Source organism: Oncorhynchus mykiss, chromosome 14 (genome assembly GCF_013265735.2).
Source record: "Oncorhynchus mykiss isolate Arlee chromosome 14, USDA_OmykA_1.1, whole genome shotgun sequence".
Lineage (NCBI taxonomy): Eukaryota > Metazoa > Chordata > Actinopteri > Salmoniformes > Salmonidae > Oncorhynchus > Oncorhynchus mykiss.
Genome location: NC_048578.1, coordinates 22,607,373 through 22,634,831, shown reverse-complemented (window position 1 = coordinate 22,634,831; position 27,459 = coordinate 22,607,373). Strand labels below are relative to the sequence as shown.

Sequence of the window (27,459 nt, the reverse complement as noted above, 5' to 3'; positions counted from 1 at the left end):
CCGCACGGCCCGACGCCGACCGCGAATTTTACAAACGATTTCGGACGTCGGGTAAGGGACCGTACATTTGCAATATGGACTTTCTCACTGATCATACACGAAATGCCGAAATGTTCCCTTAAGGTATGTGAGTGTCAGGTGCAGGGCAGGTGGTGGTGTTGGGCTGGATATGCATTGACTCAATAGTTTCCTCAAGTTGTGACTGGAATTGGAATGCCCTTGAGATGAGAAAAAGGTCACCAGGACCTTGCTTAAATGAGTGCAACTGGAAAGTTGGTGGACTATCATTTCCTCATTTTAGGCCTACAATCTGTGTATACACTCTTTTCATTGGCCTATGGTAGTGGTTGCATTTAAGACCTTGGTCGTTGGTTTTTATTGATGCCAGTATCTTGCGTGGTATTCAAAAATATCATTGTAATGTTTACAGTCATGTAAAGTGAAGTAGAAGAGCAGGAAATTATTTTTTGAAAAGGCTATGTTTTTCTCAATGCCGCAAATACAATGATTAGCGGGTCCCCCTGTCCCCCTGAGCCTGTGGTTATGAAACAGTTTGTCAGTTCTGCTGAGAGTTTTTAACACTTGACCTTGAGTCTGATTCACCAAGCAGACGCTGTTAATGTTGTGTAGGGGCCAGAGTTTCTGATGCTCATCTGGGCAGATGGCACATTTGGTTCCTGGACCATAGTTAGCTGCACTTCTCTGCTGCCAAAATGCATTATAATACCCACTTGTTCTGATAGACCACTTGTGATTGTGTAATAGAGGACTTGCTGCACTCCAGTCTGCATACTGTGTTGTGTAAACACAAATAATTATATTCCCCTTCCCCTCCCTTCAGTTTTTTTGGTCAACGGTGTGTTTGGATGGTGATTTTGAGCACCATGACCAGTGTGGACTGATGGTGGGGAGCCCCTGCTGTTGACTGGGGTTTAGCTATAGACTGAGGTAAAGGGGTATTCTGCACTCTGTATGAAACCTGCTACCATCAATATTCATGCTAATGGGGACTTCCTGGAGATCAGTTTGCCTCTATCTTTCACTTAATCCAATTTACAGAATGTTGCCAAGGCTTCCACCAAACAACCCCCCCTTCTCACCCGAGAAAAATGTGATTTCAGCAGACAGTTCTGGAACACAAAACTCCACAGCCCCAGTGTATTTTCCATGGTCCCTCTGTTTTCCCAGAGCTCATATACCAAGTACTCCACCAGGAATAACAGAATTTGGCCAGTGGAGACTCTGATTTAATGAGGTGATTATCTACTAATCAGCACTCAACGAGAGGGTGAGGGTGGGAAACAGAGAGGAGGAAAAGAGAGAAGGAAGAGGGAGAGTGTGATACAGGGTCCAAAGGAAGGATGAGTAGTGAGAAAGAAATAGACGGACAGAGGAAGTGGTGAAAGAAGGGAGGGCTCCATCCTTAGCTCTGGTTCAGATCGATGGGCAGTCTCTCCATCCACAAAGGGCAGTGGAGCTAATGAAACACTATGAATCGTTAGATCTGACATTTTCCCCTCCCAGTCTGAGCTATAATAGTACATTTCATTGATCTCGAAATGGATGACACCAAATGCCAGCGCAGCCCTTTAAACTCTGGCAGGCTTTCTGGTGAGCAGAACCTTCAAATATCATCCACTCTCAAATTCTGAAAGCTTTGCAGAGCAGTGTTCTGATACCTCTGTTGGATTGGAAAGGCCATATTAGTATAGCATTCAACACTATCTACTCTTCTGATTCCACTGTGTGCAAGGGGCATCATCAATTCTGGAATCGTTAAATGTAGACTTTACAATACAACACAAGGCATCCGATTTACAATCTACTGAGGGGATATAAAGGCCTGTAGAGAAACTGAGCCTTCTGTGATTTACAGCTTCTCTCTGTGTGATGGTTCAACATTTACAGAGGGACCACATTAGAGCTGCACAGTATCTTTTGGAGACATCTTTGAAACCATACCCCAGGAACCATTTTCTTTCAGAGATTAAAAAAAAAAAAAATTGTCAAGAGGGAAATGGAGAAAATGTTAGATCAGAAGAAGACGTGGTTAAAAATATATCACAACCCTTTTAGACTTTAGTGATGTGTTAGTTGAAGGCGGAGAAAGAGAGGCCGGAGGGCGGACATAAAATGGACAACTTATTGGGAAGATTTAACTATCAACAGGACATTAAAAATTTTAACATCCTATGCTCCACGGAGTCGTGGCTGAACGGCGACAATATCAACATACAGCTGGCTGGTTATATGATGTTCCAGCAGGATAAAACAGTGGCGTCTGGTAAGACCAGGGTCGGCGGTCTATGTATTTTTGTAAAAAAAAACAGCTAGTGCACGATATCTAAGGATGTCTCCAGCTATTGCTCGCCTGAGGTAGAGTTTCTCATGATAAGCTGCAGACCACATTACCTACCCAGGGAGTTTTCATCTATATTCTTTGTAGCTGTTTACATACCACCACAGTCAGAGGCTGGCACTGAGATGGCATTGAAAGAGCTGTATTCCGCCATAAGCAAATAAGTAATAGCTCACCCAGAGGCGGTGCTCCTAGTAGCCGGGGACTTTAATGCAGGGAAGCTTAAATCCGTTTTACCTATTTTCTATCAACATGTTAAATGTGCAACCAGAGGGAAAAGAACTCTGGACCACCTATACTCCACACACAGAGATTCATACAAAGCTTTCCCTCGCCCTCAGATCTGACCATAATTCTATCCTCCTGATTCCTGCTTAAAAGCAAAAACTTGAGGAAGCACCAGTGACTAGATCAATAAAAAAAGTGGTCATATGAAGCAGATACTAAGCTACAGGACTGTTTTGCTAGTACAGACTGGAATATGTTCCATTATTCCTCCAGTGGCATTGAGGAGTACACCACATCTGTCATTGGATTCATCAATAAGTGCATCGATGACGTCATCCCCACAGTGACCGTACGTACATACCCCAACCAGAAACCATCGATTACAGGCAGCATACGCACTGAGCTAAAGGCTAGAGCTGCCGCTTTCAAGGAGCGGGTCTCTAACCCGGAAGCTTATAGGAAATCGCGCTATGCCCTCCGACGAACCATCAAACAGCCAATGCGTCAATACAGGACTAAGATCGAGTTGTACTGCAACAGCTCTGACGCTTGTTGGATGTGGCAGGGCCTGCAAACCATTACAGACTACAAAGGGAAGCACAGCCAAGAGCTGCCCAGTGACACGAGCCTACTGGATGTGCTAAATTACTTCTATGCTCGCTTCGAGGCAAATAACACTGAAACATGCATGTGAGAGCACCAGCTGTACCAGAAGACTGTGATCACGATCTCCGCAGCCAATGTAAGACAGGTCAACATTCACAAGGCCGCAGGGCCAGACAAATTACCAGGACGTGTACTGCGACAATGCGCTGACCAACTAGCAAGTGTATTCACTGACATTTTCAACCTCTCTGTCCGAGTCTGTCATACCACCATAGTGCCAGTGCCCAAAAACACCAAGGTAACCTGCCTAAATGACTACAGACCCTTTGAAAGGCTGGTCATGGCTCACATCAACACTATCACACGGAAACCCTAGACCCACTCCAATTCGCATACCGCCCCTACAGATCCACAGATGATGCAGTCTCTATTGCACTCCATACTGGCCTTTCCCACCTGGAGAAAAGGAACACCTATGTGAGAATGCTATTCATTGACTACAGCTCAGCGTTCAACACCATAGTGTCCTCAAAGCTCAACAATGAGTATGGGTAGGTAACAACACATCCGCCACGCTGATCCTCAACACAAGGGCCCCTCAGGGGTGCGTGCTCAGCCCCCTCCTGTTCTCCCTGTTCACTCATGACTGCACGGCCAGGCACGACTCCATCACCATTAAATTTGCCGGTGACACAACAGTGCTAGGCCTGATCACCAACAACAATGAGACTGTAGGGAGACCTGTAGGGAGGAGGTCAGAGACCTGGCCGGGTGGTGCCAGGACAACAACCTCTCCCTCAACCTGGTCAAGACAAAGGACATGATTGTGGACTACAGGAAAAGGAGGACCGAGCACGCCTCCATTCTCATCGACGGGGCTGCAGTGGAGCAGGTTGAGAGCTTCAAGTTCCTTGGTGTCCACATCACCAACAAACTAACATGGTCCAAGCACACCAAGACCGTTGTGAATAGGGCATGACAAACCTATTCCCCCTCAGGAGACTGAAAAGATTTGGCATGGGTCCTCAGATCCTCAAAAGGTTATGCAGCTGCATCATCGAGAGTATTGGTTGCATCACTGGTTGCATCACTGCCTGTTATGGCAACTGCTCAGCCTGCAAGGCACTGCAGAGGGTTGTGCGAACGGCCCAGTACATCACTGGGGCTAAGCGTCCTGCCATCCAGGACATCTATACCAGGCGGTGTCAGAGGAAGGCCCTAAAAATTGTCAGACTCCAACCACCCTAGTCATAGACTGTTCCCACTGCTACCACACAGCAAGTGGTGCCATAGCTCAAAGTCTAGGTCCAAGAGGCTTCTAAACAGCTTCTACCCCCAAGCCATAATACTCCTGAACATCTAGTCAAATGGCTACCCAGACTATTCACATTGCCCCCCTCCCCTCTCCACACCACTGCCACTCTCTGGTATCATCTATGTATAGTCACTTTAATTAACTCTACCTACATGTACATATTATTTAAACTAACCGGGGCCCCCGCACATTGACTCTGTACCGGCACACCCCTGTTTGTAATGTAATGTAATGTAATGTAATGGTATGTATGTATGTATGTATGTATGTATTTTTACTTCTCTTTAATTACTTGTTACTTTTATCTCTTATCCGTATTTTTTTAAACTGCACTGTCAGAGGCTCATAAGTAAGCATTTCACTGTACGGTCTACACCTGGTGTATTTGGCGCATGTGACTAATAAAGTTTGATTTGATTTCGTCATCTTCAATAATGAGACAAAATATATCCATCTTAACTAAACAAGTTACTTATTGTTTAACATGTGTCTCTTAAACGAGGCGATCAACTCTGGCTGATTTTCCAGCTCAACGATGAGGTACGGATATGGACCGGCTGATATCTCGTTGCGCTCTGCGATTTGTAATTAGATTTATGACCCAGTGATTGAAGAGTTGGCTCACAAAATATTTTTTGTTTGTTATGGCAGTGTCTTTTTTCCCCCACATTTTTTGATTTATCAAAATCAAAGTCATTTATCATACCCATCTTTTAAGCCACCCAGTTCATTTGGCTTAAGATGATCACTAATGTACAACGCTAACCATAAAAACCAACAAAGATTTGTATTTAATCTGTTGCAGCAAAAAGGCAAATTTAGTATTAGATTTAAATGCACTTGGACCAAGAAAGTCTTTGACAGAACATCACGGTTTGAAAAACGGATAAGCAGAAACACTGTCCCTTAGGCCTAGGGAGAAACGAACTGAATAAGAGCGCCAACTCTTTCATTTTCTATTTGGTGACAGAATTAATTTAGTTCTGTCTGGGAAGCATTTAGTTTATTTATGACCAGTCTGTTGTGGCGAAAAACGAGGACACAGAAAAAGGGGCTGTCTGAATGAGTGTTTCAGCAGCTCCATCCAATGCAGCTACTTGGAAGCCTTTTTTGATCTTACCATACTGGTCATAAAACAGTTTCAGTAACACTCCTGCTGATTGAGTCCAAGTAGTGGGCTTCTATTTAAGGATCCATGATCCTGGACCATCAGACAAAGCTAGTTAATGTCAGATTTTAAAAATAGCTTTAGGTCAAGTGGCTCAACAGATTTGGCTGTCCTTTAAAACTGTCAACTGAACTCGAAACCGCACATCTTCCTTTGTGTTCCTTCCAGTACATTCTCCTTATGATTCTGAGGGCATAATGCAACCTATTATAGTCATATTTACACCCTCTAATATGGATTATGAGTCACTTGCCATGCACCAATTTGACTCTTAACATTTCATCTTTATAATTTGTTTATTCATTGAGTTTTGGCTCTAATTACTTTTTGTTGCTATGACATGCAACCATACTGAAAGGGCTACTGCTGACTGTAACCATACAATTTCTATATGCAGGAAGTTACTCTACAGATTGAGGAGGCAACGTTACTGCTCCGCCAACAACAGACGCCTCATTTATTTCTCTAATTGGTTAAGGTTGTTTAAAAATCAATGCTGGGAATGTTTCCATGCTCAAGTACAATCTTTGCCTCGTTCGTTTCCACTTTGGAATCCGTTTGACAGTTCTTGTGTATGGGCTGTGGGCTTTGAAATGTGTTTTTGGAAGTGCAGACAGGCGGTTGAAGATAATATTGTTTGACCCATCAAACATTTCTCAGACACTTATTTTTCATCTCAAACTTTTTAGACGAGGGTTGTCAAACAAATTTTGCTCGGGGGCCACATTTGGTGATCACTGAGGTCCGGATAGCCGCAGTGAAAATTGGTTATAGAATTGGTTATAGAGTATTGCTTCGACATCAAAATCTGGAGAGAGAAAAAAAACATTCACTGTACACTTTTTGCAACTTTTAATACGTCCTGACTAACTTTTGTTTCTGTCTTTGAGAGATGGACACAGTGAAGCAATTATATACATGTAGGTCCATTTATCATTTCTACACAGTTTTGATGTGGCTTTAGGCCATGATTGACACCCCAATTCTTGTCAAATCAAGTCTTATGTCACTTGCTGAATACAACGGGTGTAGACTTACCATGAAATGCTTACAAGCCCTTTTCCAACAATGCAGAATTAAAAAAAATAAAGTTTTATCATAATTTAAAAAAAGGAAATAGTAGCACAATACAATAACGACTATAGACAAGGAGTACCGGTACCGAGTCAATGTGCAGGGGTACGAGGTAGTTGAGATAATATGTACATGTAGGTCTGGGTAAAAGTGACTTGGCAACTAGGATAAATAATAAACAGAGTAGCGGTCGTGTGTGTGTGTTGAAGTATCAGTGTAGTATGTGTGGGTAGAGTCCAGTGAGTGTGCATAGAGCCAGTGCAAGAGAGTCCGTGCAAATTAAGTCTAACCTCTACACTCCAATTTTATTTAGGTTGTTTTGATATTTACTGTATTTAGAAAAATGTAGGTATTAGTGAACCAGTTTGACTTGTTTCACTAAGCTAGGCTCTCCGAGAAGGTGACCAAATCAACATGTTCAATGATACTCTATCTCTTTACCCTTGTCGTTATCTTTCTGCTGATTTCAGTGGACCCATGTGGAACTCTAAGACCACTCCCCTCTATGCTAGTCTTCCATTACTAATGTGTTTTTATGGTTTTACTCCTCAGGGGGAGGAGGAGGGGGGGGGGGGTGTATATTTGTGTAGTATGGATTTCTGGCTTCTTTTTGAAATGACAACCCAGATAGAAATGGACTTTGAATGTTTGCTCCTTTCCTTCAACCTACTACATGTTTCATTCTGAGAAAAGGGACACTTTGAGGCTCATTTGATATGAGTGCTGTCTCCATGGTGAAGAGGTTCACAGGACTGAGATTAAATCATCACACTAGACTGCTCACAGTCTGCTTGGTTGTCTGGAGTAAAATGGTGCATTATTTATCAGGCCTTGAGTTCTACGCTGCATGGTGGGAGAAGCTCACAGTCCATATGAACATCACCGTTAATGACACATGACCTAACTTTGTATGCTAACAGTGGTGCCCCCAGCTGGCATTCCAAGGTACTGTCTTCGTATGACTGCACTTCCCAAGGCTGAAGATGAGACTGAAAATGACTTGTATTGAGAGAGATTGTTATAATAGATTAATGGGCTCATCAGTGCTATTTCTATGTAAGCAGCACCAACCCATCCATCACAACACACACAGGATTACATGTTACTGAACAAAAAAAACTCATCCGTTACGTTACCAGAACAAAATATTGTCATCAAATGACATATTCCATAGATGGTTCAGAAAGGCTGTTTGAGGGGGAAAATATTTGACGCCTTTCTCTTTTCTGAATGACATTCAAATCAGCAAAGTTTAACATTTGTTTCCCGCCTGAGTAAGTCTGACCGGGTCAGAGACCACTATTACACACCAAATGGAAAAGAGCAGGAATAAGCATTTTGTAGGCTACAGTCCAAGCTATGTCTTCCAATGGTGTGACTGCTGTTGGCATCCAAAGATGATTCAACTTGAACAAACGCTTGGAGGTGAGTACGAAAGCAGTGGTGTAGCCTATGGACGGGGCGATATGGACATCACATATTATAGATGTCTACATGGCATTGATGTAAATCACACTGCTGCTATTTGTGCCTTATATATTGTTTTGGTTGTGGACGGCTGTTCACAAATGCATATGTGTATTTTAACCCAATGGCTGAGTTGAAGTGGGGCTTTTATTGCGCAATCTAATTGTGCTGATTCAGAGAAATGCCCATAGGCCTAACGGACACATGCTCAAACTCACACAAACACTTAAACTTCTGCAAATGATTGAGATAGCCAAGTGTCGCCAAAACAAAACGTTAAAAATAAGCCTAAAGCAAATGCAGCATATGGTATATATTTTTCAAATGCAAATAGAACTTCGGTAGTGTTCGAAGCATGCCATTCCATGAGAGAAGCATTTTTAAACTCAAAGTAATGGCCCCAATCAGTCCTTCATGACAGCAAAATCATAAACGACAGAGTAGGCTAGTAAATCCTTAACTTTTGGGTTATGCTCGGGTAAATTTAATTTGGTTAATCTATATTTCCAAGTCCTATTCTTGAAGATCAAGGTGTATTAAATGAATTGGGATGACTGGAAATCATCTGAGATGTTGGTTTTTAATGTAAAGATATAGCCTAATCATGTCTAGTAGAAAGCAATGGATTAGAAGAAGCCTACATAACCAAACCATACAGTAAAATGCATTTATGGCCAGCTGTGTAAACTCTAACATTGATTTATCCTGTAATATATTTAAATTGATAATATTCATGTTTTGTCTTCTAATGCCTCTTAAAGGGCAAGTAATCTAAAAGTAACAAAGTAATCAGATTACCTTACTGAGTTTGTGTACTCCAAAAATGATGTTACTTATTTACCATTTTGAACGGGTAACTAACGGATTACATTTAGAAAATAACCTACCCTACACACACTCACTCACTCTTCTATAGCAACTCAAGGTTGATTACTATTGTAATTTAACATGTTTTTCCATAATACAAATGCTACTTAGACTTGTACAATGTAATACTCCAGGTCTAACAACAAAACCTATAGATATCAGAACCCATGATGATTTGTCAATGGCCCTGCAGAGTCCCTTTAACTGGTCCGTCTTTGCGGACACCGACAAACTATAGCCTACAGTATTTTGTCAGCTGTGGGAAAACGGGATTGACATATTCTTGAGCATATCACTGGTGCAATTTGCGCACTCTCAGTAATACACCCTTGCGGGTAGCATCTGGCAGGCTATACTTTGTTCACTTGTAAACGAAGGTTACATGTATTTGGGAATGTGGTTTATATGAGTGCGAGGCTCTGCGAGCTGCTAAACCCTGCCTCATTCTCGCGCTACAGCCCAGTCTGCAGAGCGACACGGACTGGAGAACAAACTCCCTTTCTCTCAATACAACGGATTTATACTCTTGACGATTCGCGTTGCAGTAGGCGACGAGGGCTCACCATCCTCTGCTGTACGGACTGTAAAACAATGTTTCTCTTGCAGTATAGAGGTAAGGTCTAACGTGTGTTCATTTTGATACAGTATTACATTATACCAGCTCTTGTCGACTCCTCTCGCTCTGTTATGTCCGTGGAGGTTGTCGAATTCTGTATGGCCGTTATTTCAATCGTAGAATGAATGAATGCACGTTGTTGAAGACGAATTTCGAGTAGGACTAGGTATTTGATTACTGCAGGTCCATTTAAGTATATTACTGACGGAAGCAACATGCGAACATCTTAACGACAGTGACCAAGCTGAGGTCTTTGCGTCACTTTGTTATACCTGCTGTTCACGAGCCTAGTCGTTTTGATGAGACAAAGACTACTCCTCGTTAACGTTTTTATTCACACATTGATGTAGGCCTAGCTAGATTAAATTGTGTAACCCTTCTTGTAGAATGTCTTATTGGTTTCATTTAGCTTATTTTTTACAATGCATTTTGAGTAAAGTTGACAAGCATCCTCCCAAATGCTCTATCTTTGGAACTGTTCTGAAATATAACACTGGTCAGTTAAGTTATTGTTTTTCCCGAAGACTGTTTTCTTGTTTCATTTAGTTAATGACCATGGTTGATTTTTTAGATCTGTCTTGAAAATAATACGTCACCAGTAGCGAACTGAAAATAGGCTACGGCCTTCATCTCATCTGTTTTTGAGAATATGCCGTTGTGCGCAAAAGTCATTAAAATATTATGGTGAGCGCGTGCACTTTGCACTGGTTTTGCACACTGGCTTCATTCAGATTTCTTTCTCATTTATTCACTTATTTACTCATGATACATAAATAGCTGCTGGTAAATGGAACGTTTTCCACAGTCAGTGTAATTACAGGAGAAGTAAATTGAGCCTTCAAATGAACCTGCTTACTCTGCTTCACTCTTGCGCTCTGACTCTGCTTCTTTAAACTTTTTAGCCTCTGCTCTTTCTGACCATGGAGAATTTACTCCATCTCTCACAGCCATCCAATGTTGGATAAGTGTTCGTAATTGCATAGTTCCCTGGGACCATCAATTCTCATACAGTGTGAATGCTGAAAAGGCTATAAACACAACACAGCCTGTGTTTTCTGTAGGGGAATGATGCTGATGCTGTGCATTAAGTATGAGTTTAGCTTTCTCCCCTAAGTAATTGACTTCGCATGATATAAGCAATATTTTGTTTCTCTGTGCCATACTTTCATTTCAGCTATGGTGACAAAATGGCTCTGGAATATTGCATACTTGCTCTCACTTTTCTTTCCATGGCCAGGGGCACAAACAGCTAGTGAGCATCTGAGTGAATCAAGGTTGATTGCTCGCTTTCAACAGGGCCGACCATGATGAAGAAAAGGTCCACCATGCACTCTGACAGACATTTACCTTCACACTGTACAGCTCCCCACTGATCAATGGAGAGGGTGTCTGCAGATTCCTCATAATGGAGGGAGAAGGAGAGAAATGGAGGGAGCAATGTTTCAGAAGGATCTTTGAGATTTGAGTTCACTGTGGCCCCAGGATAATGGTGCTGTGGAATAAATTAGGGGAATACTGAATGCAGAGAGAAACCTTGTAAAATTAGGACATTTGGTAGCTTTGGAAAATTGTCTTTTTTTTAATGGAGACTGAGATTCAGTTTTGCTCACAATTCAGCAGAAAGTGGAGCCATGGCTTTGGGGAAAGAGAATTGCTATAATGAAATATGAGTCAGAGATAAAGAAAGCGTTTTCTCTGTGGATACCTCTAGCAGTGTGTGGGAACAGGGGTTTCAGGGGTGTACACTGCTGAAGGGGTGTAAAGCACAGATCTGCTAACCTTATGGTTCCTTCAGGAGGGCTTAGAGCCCCCAAAAAGAGATGGTCTCTTTCAGGGTTACTGAAATCCCAGATACTGACTGAGTTGCTATAGATACAAGCCTCATTCCCTGTCATATTTCAGGCCGGATATGTGGCTACTGGCTATTTGCTAGTTTTTGCCGCCATGTTGTAGAGGGAGTAGTAGGATTAATGGTCTTGCCCCACTGCACTGTTCCAGCTACTCTATTTGGTCCCTTAGTAGTCTCTACCAGATGCATCTCAGAGAGGTGGGTTTCCCCTCTAGAAAGAACCCCCAGCTCTACTCAGTAATCATATCAGCGTTCCATCAAATCAGTGACCATTGTTTTAATAATTGATTGTCAGAAGCAATTCCTCCTCTTTCCATCAACATCTTTATTCTATTTCCCCTAACTTCCATCTCAGCCTGATACTGGACACAGAGTGAACCCCTACCTAGAGAAGCTTTTAAACTGGCATTCCCCTCCAAGGTCAAGACTTTTTAAAGTGTTTTAGGCTGATGAATCTCTCTCTGCTCTTAAGACTTTGAGAGATCGTGTTCGGTCTTAGAAAACTGGTCAAGTTCATTATTTAATTGCAAAGTAATGCATTTTTATTGTTGTCTGAATTTTTATTTGACATACAATTCAACTGTAATTACGTCAAATTGATTACGTTGACCAACAATTACCTCTTTTAGGGGGTAGGCTAGTCAAGCGAGATAGTACTCTGTCTGAATTTGTTTATTACTGATGAGAAAGTCTAAGCATAGGGATTTACCATATTTCCAATACTTCCCTGATCCAAAGCTCATTTGAATGCACCCGGCCTCCTATATTAGAAAGCAAATAATATATAATAATAAGAATGCCTTTCCACTGTTTTGCTGTAACTGAGTTTCTTGTTTTCATACTGCTCTCCTCACGGTGGACAGGTATGCAGATTTTCCACTTCTACAGCTCTGTGGATTGGCTAATTGAAAGATGTGGTATCCAGGGCTGAGGAACGATGTAACTGATCATTGCTAATGCAACAAACCTTGCTCTATCCCTGATAAGGAGACTCACTGTTTTGTGCCCTGCTGGGTAAGCGATCTGAGGGCTATTTTTACACTGTGTTGTGTTTCCTGTCAGAGGAGGTGATGTTTAACTATGATGTGAGGAGTTACATATCTTCTCTGCCAGTTTCATGCTCCCAGTGGAAATGAGATGTAAATATGGAAACAATTAAAGTAAAATTCAATTTCAGCAGGTGCTGTTAAAGTAATGTTTGTTTTCTGATTTACTGGATTGAGCGTCCTCTAACTACTGTGGAGATGGCATCACAATCCTTGGACTACCCACCTACTGCTCAGTAGCCTACACTCAACATATCACAGTGAACTGGCCTTTCAGAAACCATCATCAAAAGACCAATTTCCAAGCATCATAGCAGAGTTTCAAAGCACCCAATGGGATAAATGTGTGTTGGTTTCAGTAATACATTTTTACTGGACACTTCATTTGTTTTTCAAGTTCTTGTCTCGAGGGGTGCCAGACGTATATTATTGTGGTGATATCACCCATTGAGCCCTTCCCCATCTGTTGAGCCGATGTTGTAGATTTTGTTGTAATAACGTAATTAAGATTCTATCAATGCCTTACCAGTCTTGCTTAATCTGTTGGTTGCTGGTGTAATAGTTGTTGTTTTACTTCCTTTGTTCCGATATCTGTCGGGTAGAAAACCCATCTGGGTCGACCTGATAGTTCAGCCGTGTGGGCCAGGCTATTCCAGATGAGCGATTGAGGAGAGAATGGGTTTTTTGTGTAACTGGAATTGGTTCAGTTGAAGGGTGTGTAGGAGTGTGTGGCAGTCAGATCCCTGAGAGCAGCAGCAGCAGTCAGCCAGCCGCTCGTCTGGTCTAAAGCAGTGGAGGGAGCGGCATGTCTGTCTGGGAAGGGAATGTCTCAGGATCAACTCTGGGGTTCTGTGGAGCACAAAAAACACCTGATTGAAGGAGGCCTCTGTACTCAAGCACTTTGAGCCCCAGATTTGGGCACAGGTCTCTGCAGTAGGGTTAGTGGGATAGAGACGTATTGCTTTTGAATAAGGCAGAATTGAGGCTGTATAGCTATAGTTTAAAACCTTACTGAAGGTCTCACTGAGAAGGATGGAGGGAGATGAACTTTTCACCAGGGAGGATCATCTTCTCTGCTCCAATGGAACCGCTCTGCATCTCTTTTAGGGTTGTAATGGTTCACCAATCCCATGGTTCGGTACTCATTGCGGTTTTGGGGTCGCGGTTCGGTTAACGTACAGCAGGAAAATTAAATGCCAACAGTAGTTAATTTTTGTTTATTTGGCAAAAGACACTAAACTCACACACCCTATTTTTGGCACAGGTCCAGCTTCTGTGATGTTTTCTTTTGTGAACGGGGATTATGTTTGGCCTCTTAAGTAGAGGTCTTCGCAGGTCTAAAAGTTTGATGTGTTCCGAAATGGACCTGTGGTTTTCCCACCCGGACCCTATATGCATACAATTATTTAATATACAGATAAACCTGTTTTGATCCAGACCTAGTCCAATCCGAGTGAGGGAAGCAGCAGAAAATGTACTTTGTAAACTACCCTTTTTATTAACTAGAGCTGATAAAGCTTAAGGTTGAGTTGCCACTCTAGCAGGCGGAGGGGCCTTGCATTGTCAACTGAGATATTATAGAAAGGAGGAGTTTGGAACCCCATTGGGCAATGAATGTAGAAATGTACAATGCCCTACACGGCAGACTGTCGACCAATCACTTCACATTGTCATCCTGCATCACACGGTTTCTAAGCTAATCGACACGCAACCTTTCTCAAAGTCTGGGTATGAGTTAAGAAACCTGCCTATTTTCTTCAAAAGTATCTCATCTCTGGAAAATGTTGTAGTATAGTAAGTCTTGTTGACAAAATTCATGCTTATGTTGGGTTTTTGATCTAGCACCCAATTGACTCCCATGCACTCCTTGAAGGAGAGCTCTCTTTGTATCAGAATCTCCCAGAATGCACCACACACGGTCGGTCCATTGACGATTCATGGGCAATGTACACAATGGCCGTTAATACAATTATAAGGAAGTTTTCCATCTCCTCAAATGTACAGTGCCTTCAAAGTATTCAAACCCCTTGACTTATTCCATATCTTGTTGTTACAGCCTGAATTCAAAATTGATTAAATATGCCAAAATGACACCACTGAGTCAATACTTTGTAGAAGCACCTTTGGCAGCGATTACAGCTGTGAGTCTTTCTATTTAAGTCTAAGAGCATTCCACACCTGGATTGTGCATCATTTATCCATTATTCTTTTCAAAAATTCTTCAAGCTCTGACAAATTAGTTTTTTGATCATTGCTAGACAACCATTTTCAGGTCTTACCATAGATTTACAAGTAGATTTAAGTCACAACTGTGACTCGGCCACTCAGGAACATTCACCGTCTTCTTGGTAAGCAACTCCAGTGTAGATTTGGTCTTGTGTTTTAGGTTATTGTCATGCTGAAAGGTGAATTCATCTCCCAGTGTGTGGTGGAAAGCAGACTATACCAGGTTTTCCTCTAGGATTTGCCTGTGCTCAGCTCCATTCTGTTTCTTTTTTATCTTGGAAAAACTCCCCAGTCCTTAACGATTACAAGCATACCCATAACATCATGCAGCCACCACTATGCTTGAAAATATGGGTAGTGGTACTCAGTAATGTGTTGTATTGGATTTGCCCCAAACATAACACGTTGTATTCAGGACAAGAAGTGAATTGATTTGCCACATTCCATGCAGTATTACTTTAGTGCCTTGTTGCAAACGGGATGCATGTTTTGGAATGTTTTTATTCTGCACTGGCTTCTTTTTCAGTGGTCTCTCCAGAGATAAAGTGAACCCAAGTTTTTGTTGTTGCTCATGCACTTTTTCCCTTCCCAACTCTGCCAGGAAAAACAATTTGAAGTAGCACAGCATGTCATGATGGATCACCAGAGGGGTGCAAGACACTACATCTCTGAGTGCGCCTGTGTATCCGCCACTGACTCTGAGAAGGTACCCGCATATAACTGCTCAGATCATAGGGGAAAAAAATCACCTATTCTTTACCAATGTCTCATTGGATGAGTAATTTGCAACCAATTCACATTTTCACAAAGGTTGCATTTTGCATGAGTATTATCTGTTTGACGAATGACGAATTGCTATAATTATGCATGCTCATTTAGTAGTGAGTAATATATTGTGGAGCATAGCACAAATTTAAAGGCCAAGTGCAGTCAAATAGATGTTCCTGTGTGTTATGTATATTTCCACACTATGGTTGGAATGATACAGTGAAATTGATTCCCTGGAATTTCAGCCTGTTTTGGTTGGATGGAGTTTTGGCCTTCCATTGTGACATCAGCAGGTGGTAAAATAGTCAATAGACCAAAAAGAAAGTGGCTTCCAAACTTCTTTGCCAATAACAGCTAGTTTTCAGTTTCCCCTCCCCACTTAGACCACTCAGACAGTCCTAGCAAAATTGCTTAAAGTGCTCTTTGCTCAAAGTTATTTTTGTTTCTTTTTGACCATTTTAATTTAAATTAATCACAATAAGGTACTTAATTCTGAGAAATGATTTAATATCGAGTTAGAAATGGCTGCATTGTACCTTTTTTAATTCTCTTGACCTGTTCTTGTCTCATCACATTGACATGTTGAGCAAGGAGGAAGCTGAGGTTGTGGTTCAGTGGTTAGGTCCAGGGAACTGAGTTGTCCACTGAGATTGCCTGTCTGGAAAGCAGCCATCATTCTACAGTAATAGAGATGGAGAGCCTAGATCTCCATCGCCCCTGGTTTAGAAGGGAGAAAAAGCTCTCAGGAAAAAAATGTAAAGTAATGAAAAACAAAATGGCACTGGAAAAATGGCTGCATCATGAACCAGAATGCGTTATTAATAGAATAGCAGAGACGCTCTCAGGATGTGTTCAGTCTACAGGGGCGTTGTGGCATTGAATGAAGGACATCTCGCTCTCTTTATTTTCCTTTGGGAAATCATTTGTCTCCATGAACTGTTAGCAAACAGGACTTAGAACACATTTACATCAAAGTTCCTGTTTACCTCACTGCTCTGTGAATGTTCAGACGAGAGTGAACCACAGAACTCTAGTGCCCGGTAGTTTTCCATTTGCTTCAGAAGGTATTTGCGTTGAATCTTATTTGGCGTTAACACACACACACACACACACACACACACACACACACACACACACACACACACGTCTACCTACCTCCACTGTGAAGGGTCTTTCATGAACCTTGAAAAAGTCCAAATTCATACATTTGGAGAAGCTATGAAGGCCCCTGTGTTTGATTGAAGGCAACAGGAGCTCAATGTAAGGCCTGTACTTGCCTGTTTACTGCACCCAGCTCGGTTAATAATGGGCTGCCTTTACTGAACACATTTTACAGACTAACGTTTGTTCAGCTACTTTTTTCTCTTCTTGAAGAATGAGAGGTCAGCATTTATGGGGAAGTGATGCAACACATGCATAACTTTTCAAGGGATGAGATACAGTACGTAGCTTTCATTTGGTTGCCTGGTTTATTGCCATTTCTATTTTAGACCAGTGAAATGCATGTTCAGGTCAGCAGGATGCTTGAGGTCAATTTCGGACCTCCCCTGGCCTGTTTCTGACTGAAGAATTGAGCTGAGGACAACTCTTTAGTTCACAACCAGTCTGATCATGTCTCTTACCATTTGTAGCCACTTGTGCAATATTGTAGATATACTACATTTGAGCTTAGGACAGCTCATTATTTCAGTTCTAAAATGTCATCATTGATCTCTCCATTTATGAGGGCTAGATGTAATCTGTTCTGCACAATACATACTCTAACTCCATTTCATTTGTAGAAAACTGCCGGTGAAGTTCTAATATCTTTGTCATCGTTAGTGGGTCAATCTCTCCACATTTATTAATTGCAGATTGAACGTTTTGGTCTCGTATAGACTCAAGCTTTGCATTTGTTTATCTTGTGTACTCTGTCTAGTTCACAACTGACATTTGTTTACCTGTATACAACGCTCAATACCGTTCTCATTGCTATGTCATCATTAGTTCAACCTCACTTTTAGTTGATCTTTTGTGGTCCTAGTACTGTTTTGAAAACTGTGGTATTTCTTCAGAAAGCCTACCAGGATTTTTCTGAGAAGCTGTGATGTGGAGTCCCTTTCTTTGTGTTCTGTGTTGTATCTGTTAGGCCAGTGGTTCCCATCTCCGGTCCTTGAGTATCCCCAACAACACACATTTTAGGAGGATCTTCTTGGGGTGCTGTACTGTACTGAGTGAGGGGTTTTAGGAGGATCCTCCTGGGGTGCTGTACTGAGGGATTTTAGGTGGGTCCTCCTAGGGTGCTCTACCGAGGGGTTTTAGGAGGATCCTCCTGGGGTGCTGTACTGAGGGGTTTTAGGAACATCCTCCTGGAGGATTTCGGGGGTTCTGTTGTTCTCTGTGGAGGTTAAAGCGCGCCGGACAGATGCTGACAACCACTGACTTAAAATCATGGCACTGAACACAGCCATTACAGAGGGAAGGTAATTGGATCCACAAATCAGCTGACGGCTCCAGGTTTATAGTGGCCCCACGGCTTTATGGGCTGTATTTCAGGGCCTGGTGGGGGAGGCTGTCGGGCGTTTTGATGTATTGGGGGGCCTCAGAGCTGTTAGAGGAAACGTTGCTTGTTATGAATGAACCACACTGGAACTCAACCCAACGAATCAAGCTCTACTCTTCATCTGTCAATGACAGAGCACCTGCCCTCTATGCAAACAAAGTCTTCCTATTAGAAGTGTTTGGCTAATCTGGAATGAGGAGGCAGTTTTAGTTCCTGTATTTCTCTCAGATTCTCTAGTTTGTAGGCCTACTTCAAATGCTGGTTCATTTTGGAACACTGTCACTTCAACTGAACTGAATTGATTCGTATGTTTCCAGGACATGAATTGCCTAGAAAGTCTTGACCTTTATAAGGAGTGAAGACAAGTTCTGTAAGCTTGTAACAGAGAGGTGGACCGTGTTTTAGTCATCTGTTACACCTTCCTTACCTCTGGACTGAAAGAAGAGGTCTGAAGCAGCTCAGTGGGAGAGGATCAGCTTATCTCTCTCTACCTCTCTGCTCCTCTCTGAACCCCTATATTTTTGCCATTCACTCCCCATTTCCTTCTCTTCTTTGTGTGCAACTCATGTCTCTATAAACCTCTTCTGGTGTGTCTGTTTCCTTCTCTTTTAATGAAGGCTTTTATTTCCAGCTATTAGAAATATGAGTCTTCCAGAGTCATGGACAGGTTACTGGAGAAAAGTGCATTGGCTGGGTGAAAAGCCAAAGAACATCGCTGTGCCTTCATTTTTTACAGAACTATTTTCTCCTACCTCAGAGCAACAAGTGAATGCTCTCTGAACCTAATCTATCATCCATTTTCCTCCCTCTCTCTTTCCTGCCCCCAATAGTACAAGACAGTAGTCAGTGAGGCAGAGAACAGTGAGGATTAATTGTTTTCTGTAGGTACAGAGGGCATCAGCAGCAGTCTGCTTATTTTGGGCCCTGGTGAACCTCCATATGCTGGATGAAATCTGTTCCTCCTCTCTTGGCTTGTTAGCTTTAGCGTGTTAGCGTGCTCACTGACCAGCAGCTGCAGTGAGACAAGACAGAACTGGGCCACTCTCCAGGAATACCACAGAGCAGTGCAGCTCAGCCCAGCCAGCAGAACCAACAGGCAACCCCCAGTTCCCATATCACACCCCCACAACCTAATGAATCGTTCTGGGAACCTTTAACAGACCCCATTCTGTTTGCCCGGAGGCAGCAGAGCCACCAGGCAAGCCCTTCAGCATCCTGGGCCGTTAGTCTCTGCTGTGGAGCCGTTGTCTGAAATAGCCTTTGACTATCTCTGAGACACAGAGCCCTGCAGAGTCGTCCTCTCTTATCATTAAAGGAAAATCACTGCTCTAAAGATGGACTCCCCAGACCCTTGTTTTAGAATGATTCTGTTTTAATGCAGGTCTTTATTTTTAATATATAAAAAATATATTGGCACCCTTTCACTTTTATTACATTTTTTCCTATTCTCAAATAATTAACATTTTAAAACAACCTTTTGGTCTTCACAGCACATTGGATTTTCAACATTGCAGAACCACGTTTATTTTTGTAAACTTAAGTTTAATTTAAATTTAGAAAATGGCATTTACAAAATGATTTTATTTGCCTTTATTTAACTAGGCAAGTCAGTTAAGACCTAAATTATTGGCACCCTGGAGCTAGTACTTGCTTGCACAACCTTTGGCCAAGGTAACAAATGCTTCTTGTAGCCATCAATGAGCTTTCTGCACCTTTCTACTGGCAATTTGGCCCACTCTTCACCAGCCAAACTGCTCTAATTCTTCAATATTTGTGTGGTGCCCTCCACCAACTGCTGTTTTCAGCTCTCACTATTGCTTATGGATGTGATTCAGATCTGGACTCTTCGCTGGCAGAACAGTCCAGAGTTTTTTCTTGAAGCATTCCCTTGTGCTTTTGATGTGTTCTTGGGGTTGTCCTCCTGCTGGAAGACCCATAACCTTCAACAGAGACTCTTTTTAGACACTGGGTTGAACATTGCACTCCACAACACCTTGATAATCTGCTGTTTTCATGATGTCTTGCACACATTCGTGGGCGAATTAAGCCTGGCTCGCAGTCGGCATTCCAATTAATCCCAAAGTTGTTTAATGGGGTTGAGGTCATGGCTCTGTGCAGGCCAGTCAAGTTCTTCCACACCGATCTCAACAAAACATTTCTGTATAGACCTCGCTTTGTGCATGGGGGCACTGTCATGCTGAAACAGGAAAGGGCCTTCACCAAACTGTTGCCAGAGACGTTAGGAAGCACAGAATCATCTAGAATGTCATTGTATGCTTTAGCGTTAATATTTCCCTTCACTGGAACTAAGGGGCTTAGCCCGAACCATAAAAAAACCCCATCCCAAACCATTATTCCTCATCCACCAAACTTTACAGTTGGCTCTATGCATTGAGGCAGGAAGCGTTTGCTCCTGGCACCTGCCAAACCCAGATTTGTTTGTCAGACTGTCAGATGGTGAAGCGTGAATCATCAATCCAGAGAATGCCTTTCCACTGCTCCAGAGTCCAATGGCGGTGAGCTTTACTCCACTCCAGTTGATGCTTCTCATTACGCATTTCATAAAGCTTCTGACGAACACTTCTTGTGCTGACATTGCTTCCAGAAGCAGTTTGGAACTCAGTTGTAAGTGTTGCAACCGAGGACTGATGATTTTTACCTGCTTCGCACTTCAGCACTTGGCGGTCCCGTTCTGACAGCTTGTGAGGCCTACCACTTTGCGGCTGAGCCATTGTTGCTCCTAGACATTTCCATTTTACAATAACAGCACTTAGTTGACCAGAGCAGAAATTTGACGAACTGGTTTGTTGGACACGTGACATCCTTTGTCACTGAGCTCTTCAGTGAGGCCATTTTACTGCCAAGGTATGTCTATTGAGATTGCATGGCTGTGCTCGATTTTATGCACCTGTCAGCAATGGATGTGGCTGAAATAACCGTATCCACTAATTCGAAGGGGTGTCCACATAATTTTGCATATATAGCTTATCTTAATAGAAATGTACTTATTGAAAGTCACTGAGTAAAATACTACTTGAGCAGAAGTTTTAAAGTATAAATCATTTCAAATTCCTTATTTTGCAAACCAGACAGCAGTCTTTAAAAATGTTATATTTACGGATAGCCATGGGCGCAATCAACACAGCCATAATTTACAAAGTATTTGTGTTTAGTGAGTCAGCCAGATCAGAGGCTGTAGGGATGACCAGGGATGTAATCTTGATAATTGCCTGAATGGGAAAATGTTCCTAACCTGCTAAGCATTCAAAATGTAACAAGTACTTTTGGGTGTCAGGGAAAATGTATGGTAAAATTATAGTTTCTTTAGGAATGTAGTGGAGTACAAGTAAAAGTTGTAAAATATAAATAAAGTACAGATACCCCAAAAAATTACTTAGTAGTTCAAAGTATTTTTACTTAGTTACTTTACACCATGGGCGTTACCTCATACTCTGGCCTACTATCTTTGCTGGGCCAGATGTGGCTAACAGCTATATAATAAATGTCCCTGAAGGTCACTGTAGCGTGACGGTGCTGATTTAAAGGGTAAACAGCAGAGAAAGAGCCTGACTGATGGAGACGGGTGGCAAAGGCTGTCTGAGACTGGTGATGACACTGGGGGGCACGGAGCCGTCTGATTGGAGAGATGTAGGATGCTGATGAAAAAACAAAGCAACCCCTAATTCTAGCAGGATTTGCTCCATAAAGAGGGTCAAGCAATCTCTGTTCATACAAATTAATTCTCCATCTCACTCAACTTCACTGTTTTATAGCAGAGTTCTTAGGTCTTGATTATATCCCTCAGCCATAACTGAACTTTGAGCATTACAATATGGTAGGCCTAGTTGAATGTAGACCCGGTAGGCCCAGTTGAATGTAGGCCTAGTTGAATGTAGAACTTGTAGACCTAGTTGAATGTAGACCCAGGGGAAGGTAGGCCGAGTTGAAGGTAGGCCGAGTTGAAGGTAGCCCCGGTAGGCCGAGTTGAAGGTAGGCCGAGTTGAAGGTAGGCCGAGTTGAAGGTAGCCTGAGTTGAAGGTAGCCCTGGTTGGCCTAGTTGAAAGTGGGGCTAGTTGAATGTAGACCCGGTAGGCCTAGTTGAATGTAGGCCTAGTTGAATGTACATCTTGTAGGCCGAGTTGAAGGGAGGCCGAGTTGAAGGGAGGCCGAGTTGAAGGGAGGCCGAGTTGAAGGGAGGCCGAGTTGAAGGGAGGCCGAGTTGAAGGGAGGCCGAGTTGAATGTTACCCCGGTAGGCCTAGTTGAATGGAGGCCGAGTTGAATGTTGCCCCGGTAGGCCTAGTTGAATGTTGCCCCGGTAGGCCTAGTTGAATGTTGCCCCGGTAGGCTTAGTTGAATGTAGAAATGGTAGACCCAGGGGAAGGTAGGCCGCGTTGCATGTAGACCCGGTAGGCCCAGTTGCATGTAGGCCCAGTTGCATGTAGGCCCAGTTGCATGTAGGCCCGGTAGCCTTAGTTGAATGTAGGCCTAGTTGAATGTAGACCCGGTAGGCTTTGTTGAATGACTTAATCACATACAGATCCACCAGTTAAACATAATATCAATGATGCAGCTTTCAGCTCACAACAGATCAATGTGCTCATTAGATCTACTTTGGTCTTAACAGGAGCCATAGAGATCAGTAGTCTATATCTTAACGTCTTAACTATGAAGCACATGCTTGCTACAAGATCTAAGGTTATCCAGTGATTTGTTTTATTAGTAGTATACCTATTAGCAGTTATACAACATTTTCTGTTGTTAGTTTTTTTCAGTTATTATTAGACAGTTTCTATATTCTTATTACTAGGTATTTTGTTTTTAAATTTGGACCCTCTTGGGCTACAGCGTGGCTCGGCGGTCTAAGGTACAGCATCAGTGCTAGAGGCATCACTACAGACCCTGGTTCCGTTCTAAGCTGTATCACAACCGGCTGTGATTGGGAGTCCCATAGTGCGGCGCACAATTGGCCCAGTGTCATCCGGCTTAGGGTTTGGCTGGGGTAGGCCGTCACTGCAAATAAGAATTTGTTCTCAACTGACTTGCCTAGTTAAACAAACAAAAAAACAAGATGTGCAGTTAAAGAGATTTTATGTTGCAACATTTCAAATAAATTCCCTTTCTTGGTCAGTAAGTAAAAAATATACACTAATGCTTCCTCTAAGATTTTCTTTCTTTCAATGCAATGGTTTTCTTGTAAGAATTAGGTCTCGATAATATCAAATGAAATCAAAGTATATTTGTCACGTGCGCGGAATACAACAGGTGTAGTAGACCTTACACTGAAATGCTTACTTCCAGGCACCAATAGTGCAAAAAAGGTATTAAGTGAACAATAGGCAGGTAAAGAAATAAAATAGTAAAAAGACATTGAAAAATAACAGTAGCGAGGCTATAGAAGTAGTGAGGCTACATACAGACACCAGTTAGTCAGGCTGATTGAGGTAGTATGTACATGAAGATATGACTATGCATATATGATGAACAGAGTGGCAGTAGCGTAAAAGAGGGGTTGGTGGGTGGGGGACACAATGCAGATAGCCCGGTTAGCCAATGTGCAGGAGCACTAGTTGGTCAGCCCAATTGAGGTAGTATGTACATGAATGTATAGTTAAAGTGACTCTACATATATGATAAACAGAGAGTAGCAGCAGCGTAAAAGAGGGGTTGGGGGGGGGGGGGGGGGGGGGGACACAATGCAAATAGTCCAGGTTGCCATTTGATTACCTGTTCAGGAGTCTTATGGCTTGGGGATAAAAACTGTTGAGTAGCCTTTTTGTCCTAGACTTAGCACTCTGGCACTGCTTGCCATGCGGTAGTAGAGAGAAAGGTCTATGGCTGGGGTCTTTGACAATTTTTAGGGTCTTCCCCTGACACCGCCTGGTGTAGAGGTCCTGGATGACAGGCAGCTTAGCTGTACTGGCCGTATGCACTACCCTCTGTAGTAGAGGTCGACCGATTATGATTTTTCAACACCGATACCGATTATTGGAGGACCAAAAAAGCTGATACCGATTTAATCGTCCCATTAAAAAAAAAAAAAGTGTAATAAAGACAATTACTACAATACTGAATTAACACTTATTTTAACTTAATATAAAACATCAATCAAATAAATTTAGCCTCAAATAAATAATGAAACATGTTCAATTTGGTTTAAATAATGCAAAAACAAAGTGTTGGAGAAGAAAGTAATGTGTGCCATGTAAAATATGTGCCCTGTAAAAAAGCTAGCGTTTAAGTTCCTTGCTCAGAACATATGAAAGTTGGTGGTTCCTTTTAACATGAGACTTCAATATTCCAAGGTAAGAGGTTTTAGGTTGTAGTTGATATAGTATTTATAGGACTATTTCTCTCTATACCATTTGTATTTCATATACCTTTGACTATTGGATGTTCTTATAGGCACGTTAGTATTGCCAGTGTAAGAGTATAGCTTCCGTCCCTCTCCTCGCCTGGGCTCGAACCAGGAATACATCGACAGCAGCCACACTCGAAGCATCGTTACCCATCGCTCCACAAAAGCCGCAGCCCTTGCAGCGCAAGGAGAATAACTACTCCAAATCTAAAAGCGAGTGAAGTTTGAAACGGTATTAGCGCACTCCCAGCTAACTAGCTAGCCATGTCACGTTGGTTACACCAGCCATTAGGCTGATAGGCTTGAAGTCATAAACAGCGGTGTGCTTGCGAAGAGCTGCTGGCAAAACGCACTAAAGTGCTGTTTGAATGAATGATTACGGGCCTGCTGCTGCTCAGTCAGACTGCTCTATCAAATCAGACTTAATTATAACATAATAACACACAGAAATACGAGCCTTTGGTCATTAATATGATCGAATCCAGAAACTATCATTTCGAAAACAAAATGTTTATTTCAGTGAAATACGGAACCATTCGGTATTTTATCTAACGGATGGCATCCCTAAGTCTAAATATTCTTGTTACATTGCACAACCTTCAATGTATGTCATAATTACGTACAATTCTTGCAAATTAGTTCGCAATGAGCCAGGTAGCCCAAACTGTTGCATATACCCTGACTCTGCGTGCAATGAATGCAAGAGAAATGACACCATTTCACCTGGTTAATATTGCCTGCTAAACTGGATTAGTAGTTATAACTATTGATTATGATAGTTTGATTGTTTTTTATAAGATAAGTTTAAGGCTAGCTCGCAACTTACCTTGGCTTCTACTGCATTTGCGTAACAGGCAGGCTACACATGGATGGCAATGGTTAGAGCGTTGGACTAGTTAACTGTGCGGTTGCAAGATTGGAATCCCTGAGCTGACAAGGTGAAAATCTGTCGTTCTGCCCCTGAACAAGTCAGTTAACCCACAGTTCCTTGGCCGTCATTGAAAATAAGAATGTGTTCTTAACTGACTTGCCTAGTTAAATAAAAGGCATATATATATATATATATATATATATATATATATATATATATATATATATATATATATATATATATATATATATATATATATATATATATATATATATATATAATCGGAAATTGGTGCCCAAAAATACCGATTTCCGATTGTTATGAAAACTTGAAATCGGCCCTAATTAATCGGCCACTCCGATTAATCGGTTGACCTCTACTCTGTAGTGCCTTGCGGTCGGAACAATTGCCGTACCAGGCAGTGATGCAACCAATGTTGCAGCTGTATAACCTTTTGAGGTTAAAACTTTTTAGTTTCCTGAGGGGGAATAGGCTTTGTCGTGCCCTCCACGACTGTCTTGGTGTGTTTGCACCATGTTAGTTTGTTGTTGATGTGAACACAAAGGAACTTGACGCTCTCAACCAGCTCCACTACAGCCCAGTCGAGGAGAATAGGGGCGTGCTTGGTCATCCTTTTCCTGTAGTCCACAATCATCTCCTTCGTCTTGGTTACGTTGAGGGATAGGTTGTTATTCTGGCACCACCCGGCCAGGTCTCTGACCTCCTCCCTATAGGCTGTCTCGTCGTTGTCGGTGATCAGGCCTACCACTGTCGTGTTTTCTGCAAACTTAATGATGGTGTTGGAGGCCATGCAGTCGTGGGTGAACAGGGAGTACAGGAGGGGACTGAGCACGCACCCCTGGGGAGCTCCAGTGTTGAGGATCAGCGTGGAACATGTTTTGCTACCTACCCTCACCACCTGGGGGCGGCCCGTCAGGAAGTCCAAGATCCAGTTGCAGTGGGAGGTGTTTAGTCCCAGGATCCTTAGCTTAGTGATGAGCTTTGAGGATACTATGGTGTTGAACGCTGAGCTGTAGTCAAGGAATAGCATTCACACATGTTACTTTTGTCCTGGTGGGAAAGGGCAGTGTGGAGTGCAATAGAGATTGCATCATCTGTGGATCTGTTTGGGCAGTATGCAAATTGCAGTGGGTCTAGTGTTTCTGGGATAATGGTGTTGATGTGAGCCATGACCAGCCTTTCAGAGCACTTCATGGCCATGGATGTGAGTGCTACGGGTCTGTGGTCATTTAGGCAGGTTGCCTTTGTTCTTGGGCACAGGGACTATGGTGGTCTGCTTGAAACATGTTGGTATTACAGACTCAATCAGGGACATGTTGAAAATGTCAGTGAAGACTCCTGCTAGTTGGTCAGCACATGCCCTGAGCACACGTCCTGGTAATCCGTCTGGCCCCGAAGCCTTGTGTATGTTGACCTGTTTAAAGGTCTTACTCATGTCGGCTACAGAGAGTGTGATCACACAGTCGTCCGGAACAGCTGATGCTCTCATGCATGCCTCAGTGTTGCTTGCCTCAAAGCGAGCATGGCCGCTCGTCTGGTAGGCTTGTGTCACTGGGCAGCTCATGGCTGGGCTTCCCTTTGTTGTCTGTAATAGTTTGCAAACCCTTCCACATAAGGCGGGCTTCGCAGCCGGTGTTGTATGATTCAGTCTTAGTCCTGTATTGACACTTTGCCTGTTTGATGGTTCATCGTAGGGCATAGGTGGGATTTCTTGTAAGCTTCCGGGTTAAAGTCCCGCACCTTGAAAGCCGCAGCTAGACCCTTTAGGTCAGTGCGAATGTTGCCTGTAATCCATGGCTTTTGGTTGGGGTATGTTCGTATAGTCACTGTGGGGATGAAGTTCTCGATGCACTTTTTGATAAATCCAGTGACTGATGTGGTGTACTTCTCAATGTCATCGGAAGAATCCAGGAACATGTTCCAGTCTGTGATCGCAAAACAGTCCTGTAGTTTAGCATTTGCTTCATCTGACCACTTTTTTTTATTGACCGATTAACTGGTACTCCATGCTTTAATTTTTGCTTGTAAGCAGGAATCAGGAGGATAGAATTGTGGTCAGATTTACCAAATGGAGGGCGAG

The 27,459-nt window shown here is 42.5% G+C and overlaps 1 protein-coding gene across 5 annotated transcripts in view; it reads left to right on the top strand.

Moving 5' to 3' along the window:
* Window positions 1-27,459, top strand: part of LOC110488996 (ecto-NOX disulfide-thiol exchanger 2) — a 309,872-nt gene that overhangs the window by 93,656 nt on the left and 188,757 nt on the right. The window contains exon 1 of one of the 5 annotated variants that reach the window (XM_036943150.1): window positions 9,357-9,697. The exons of the other annotated variants lie outside the window; for them this stretch is intronic. Coding sequence (XP_036799045.1) covers window positions 9,490-9,697 — 208 coding nt within the window. The 5' untranslated portion in view covers window positions 9,357-9,489. Of the gene's footprint in view, window positions 1-9,356; window positions 9,698-27,459 lie in introns of those variants that run through there. 5 annotated transcript variants of the gene reach the window in all.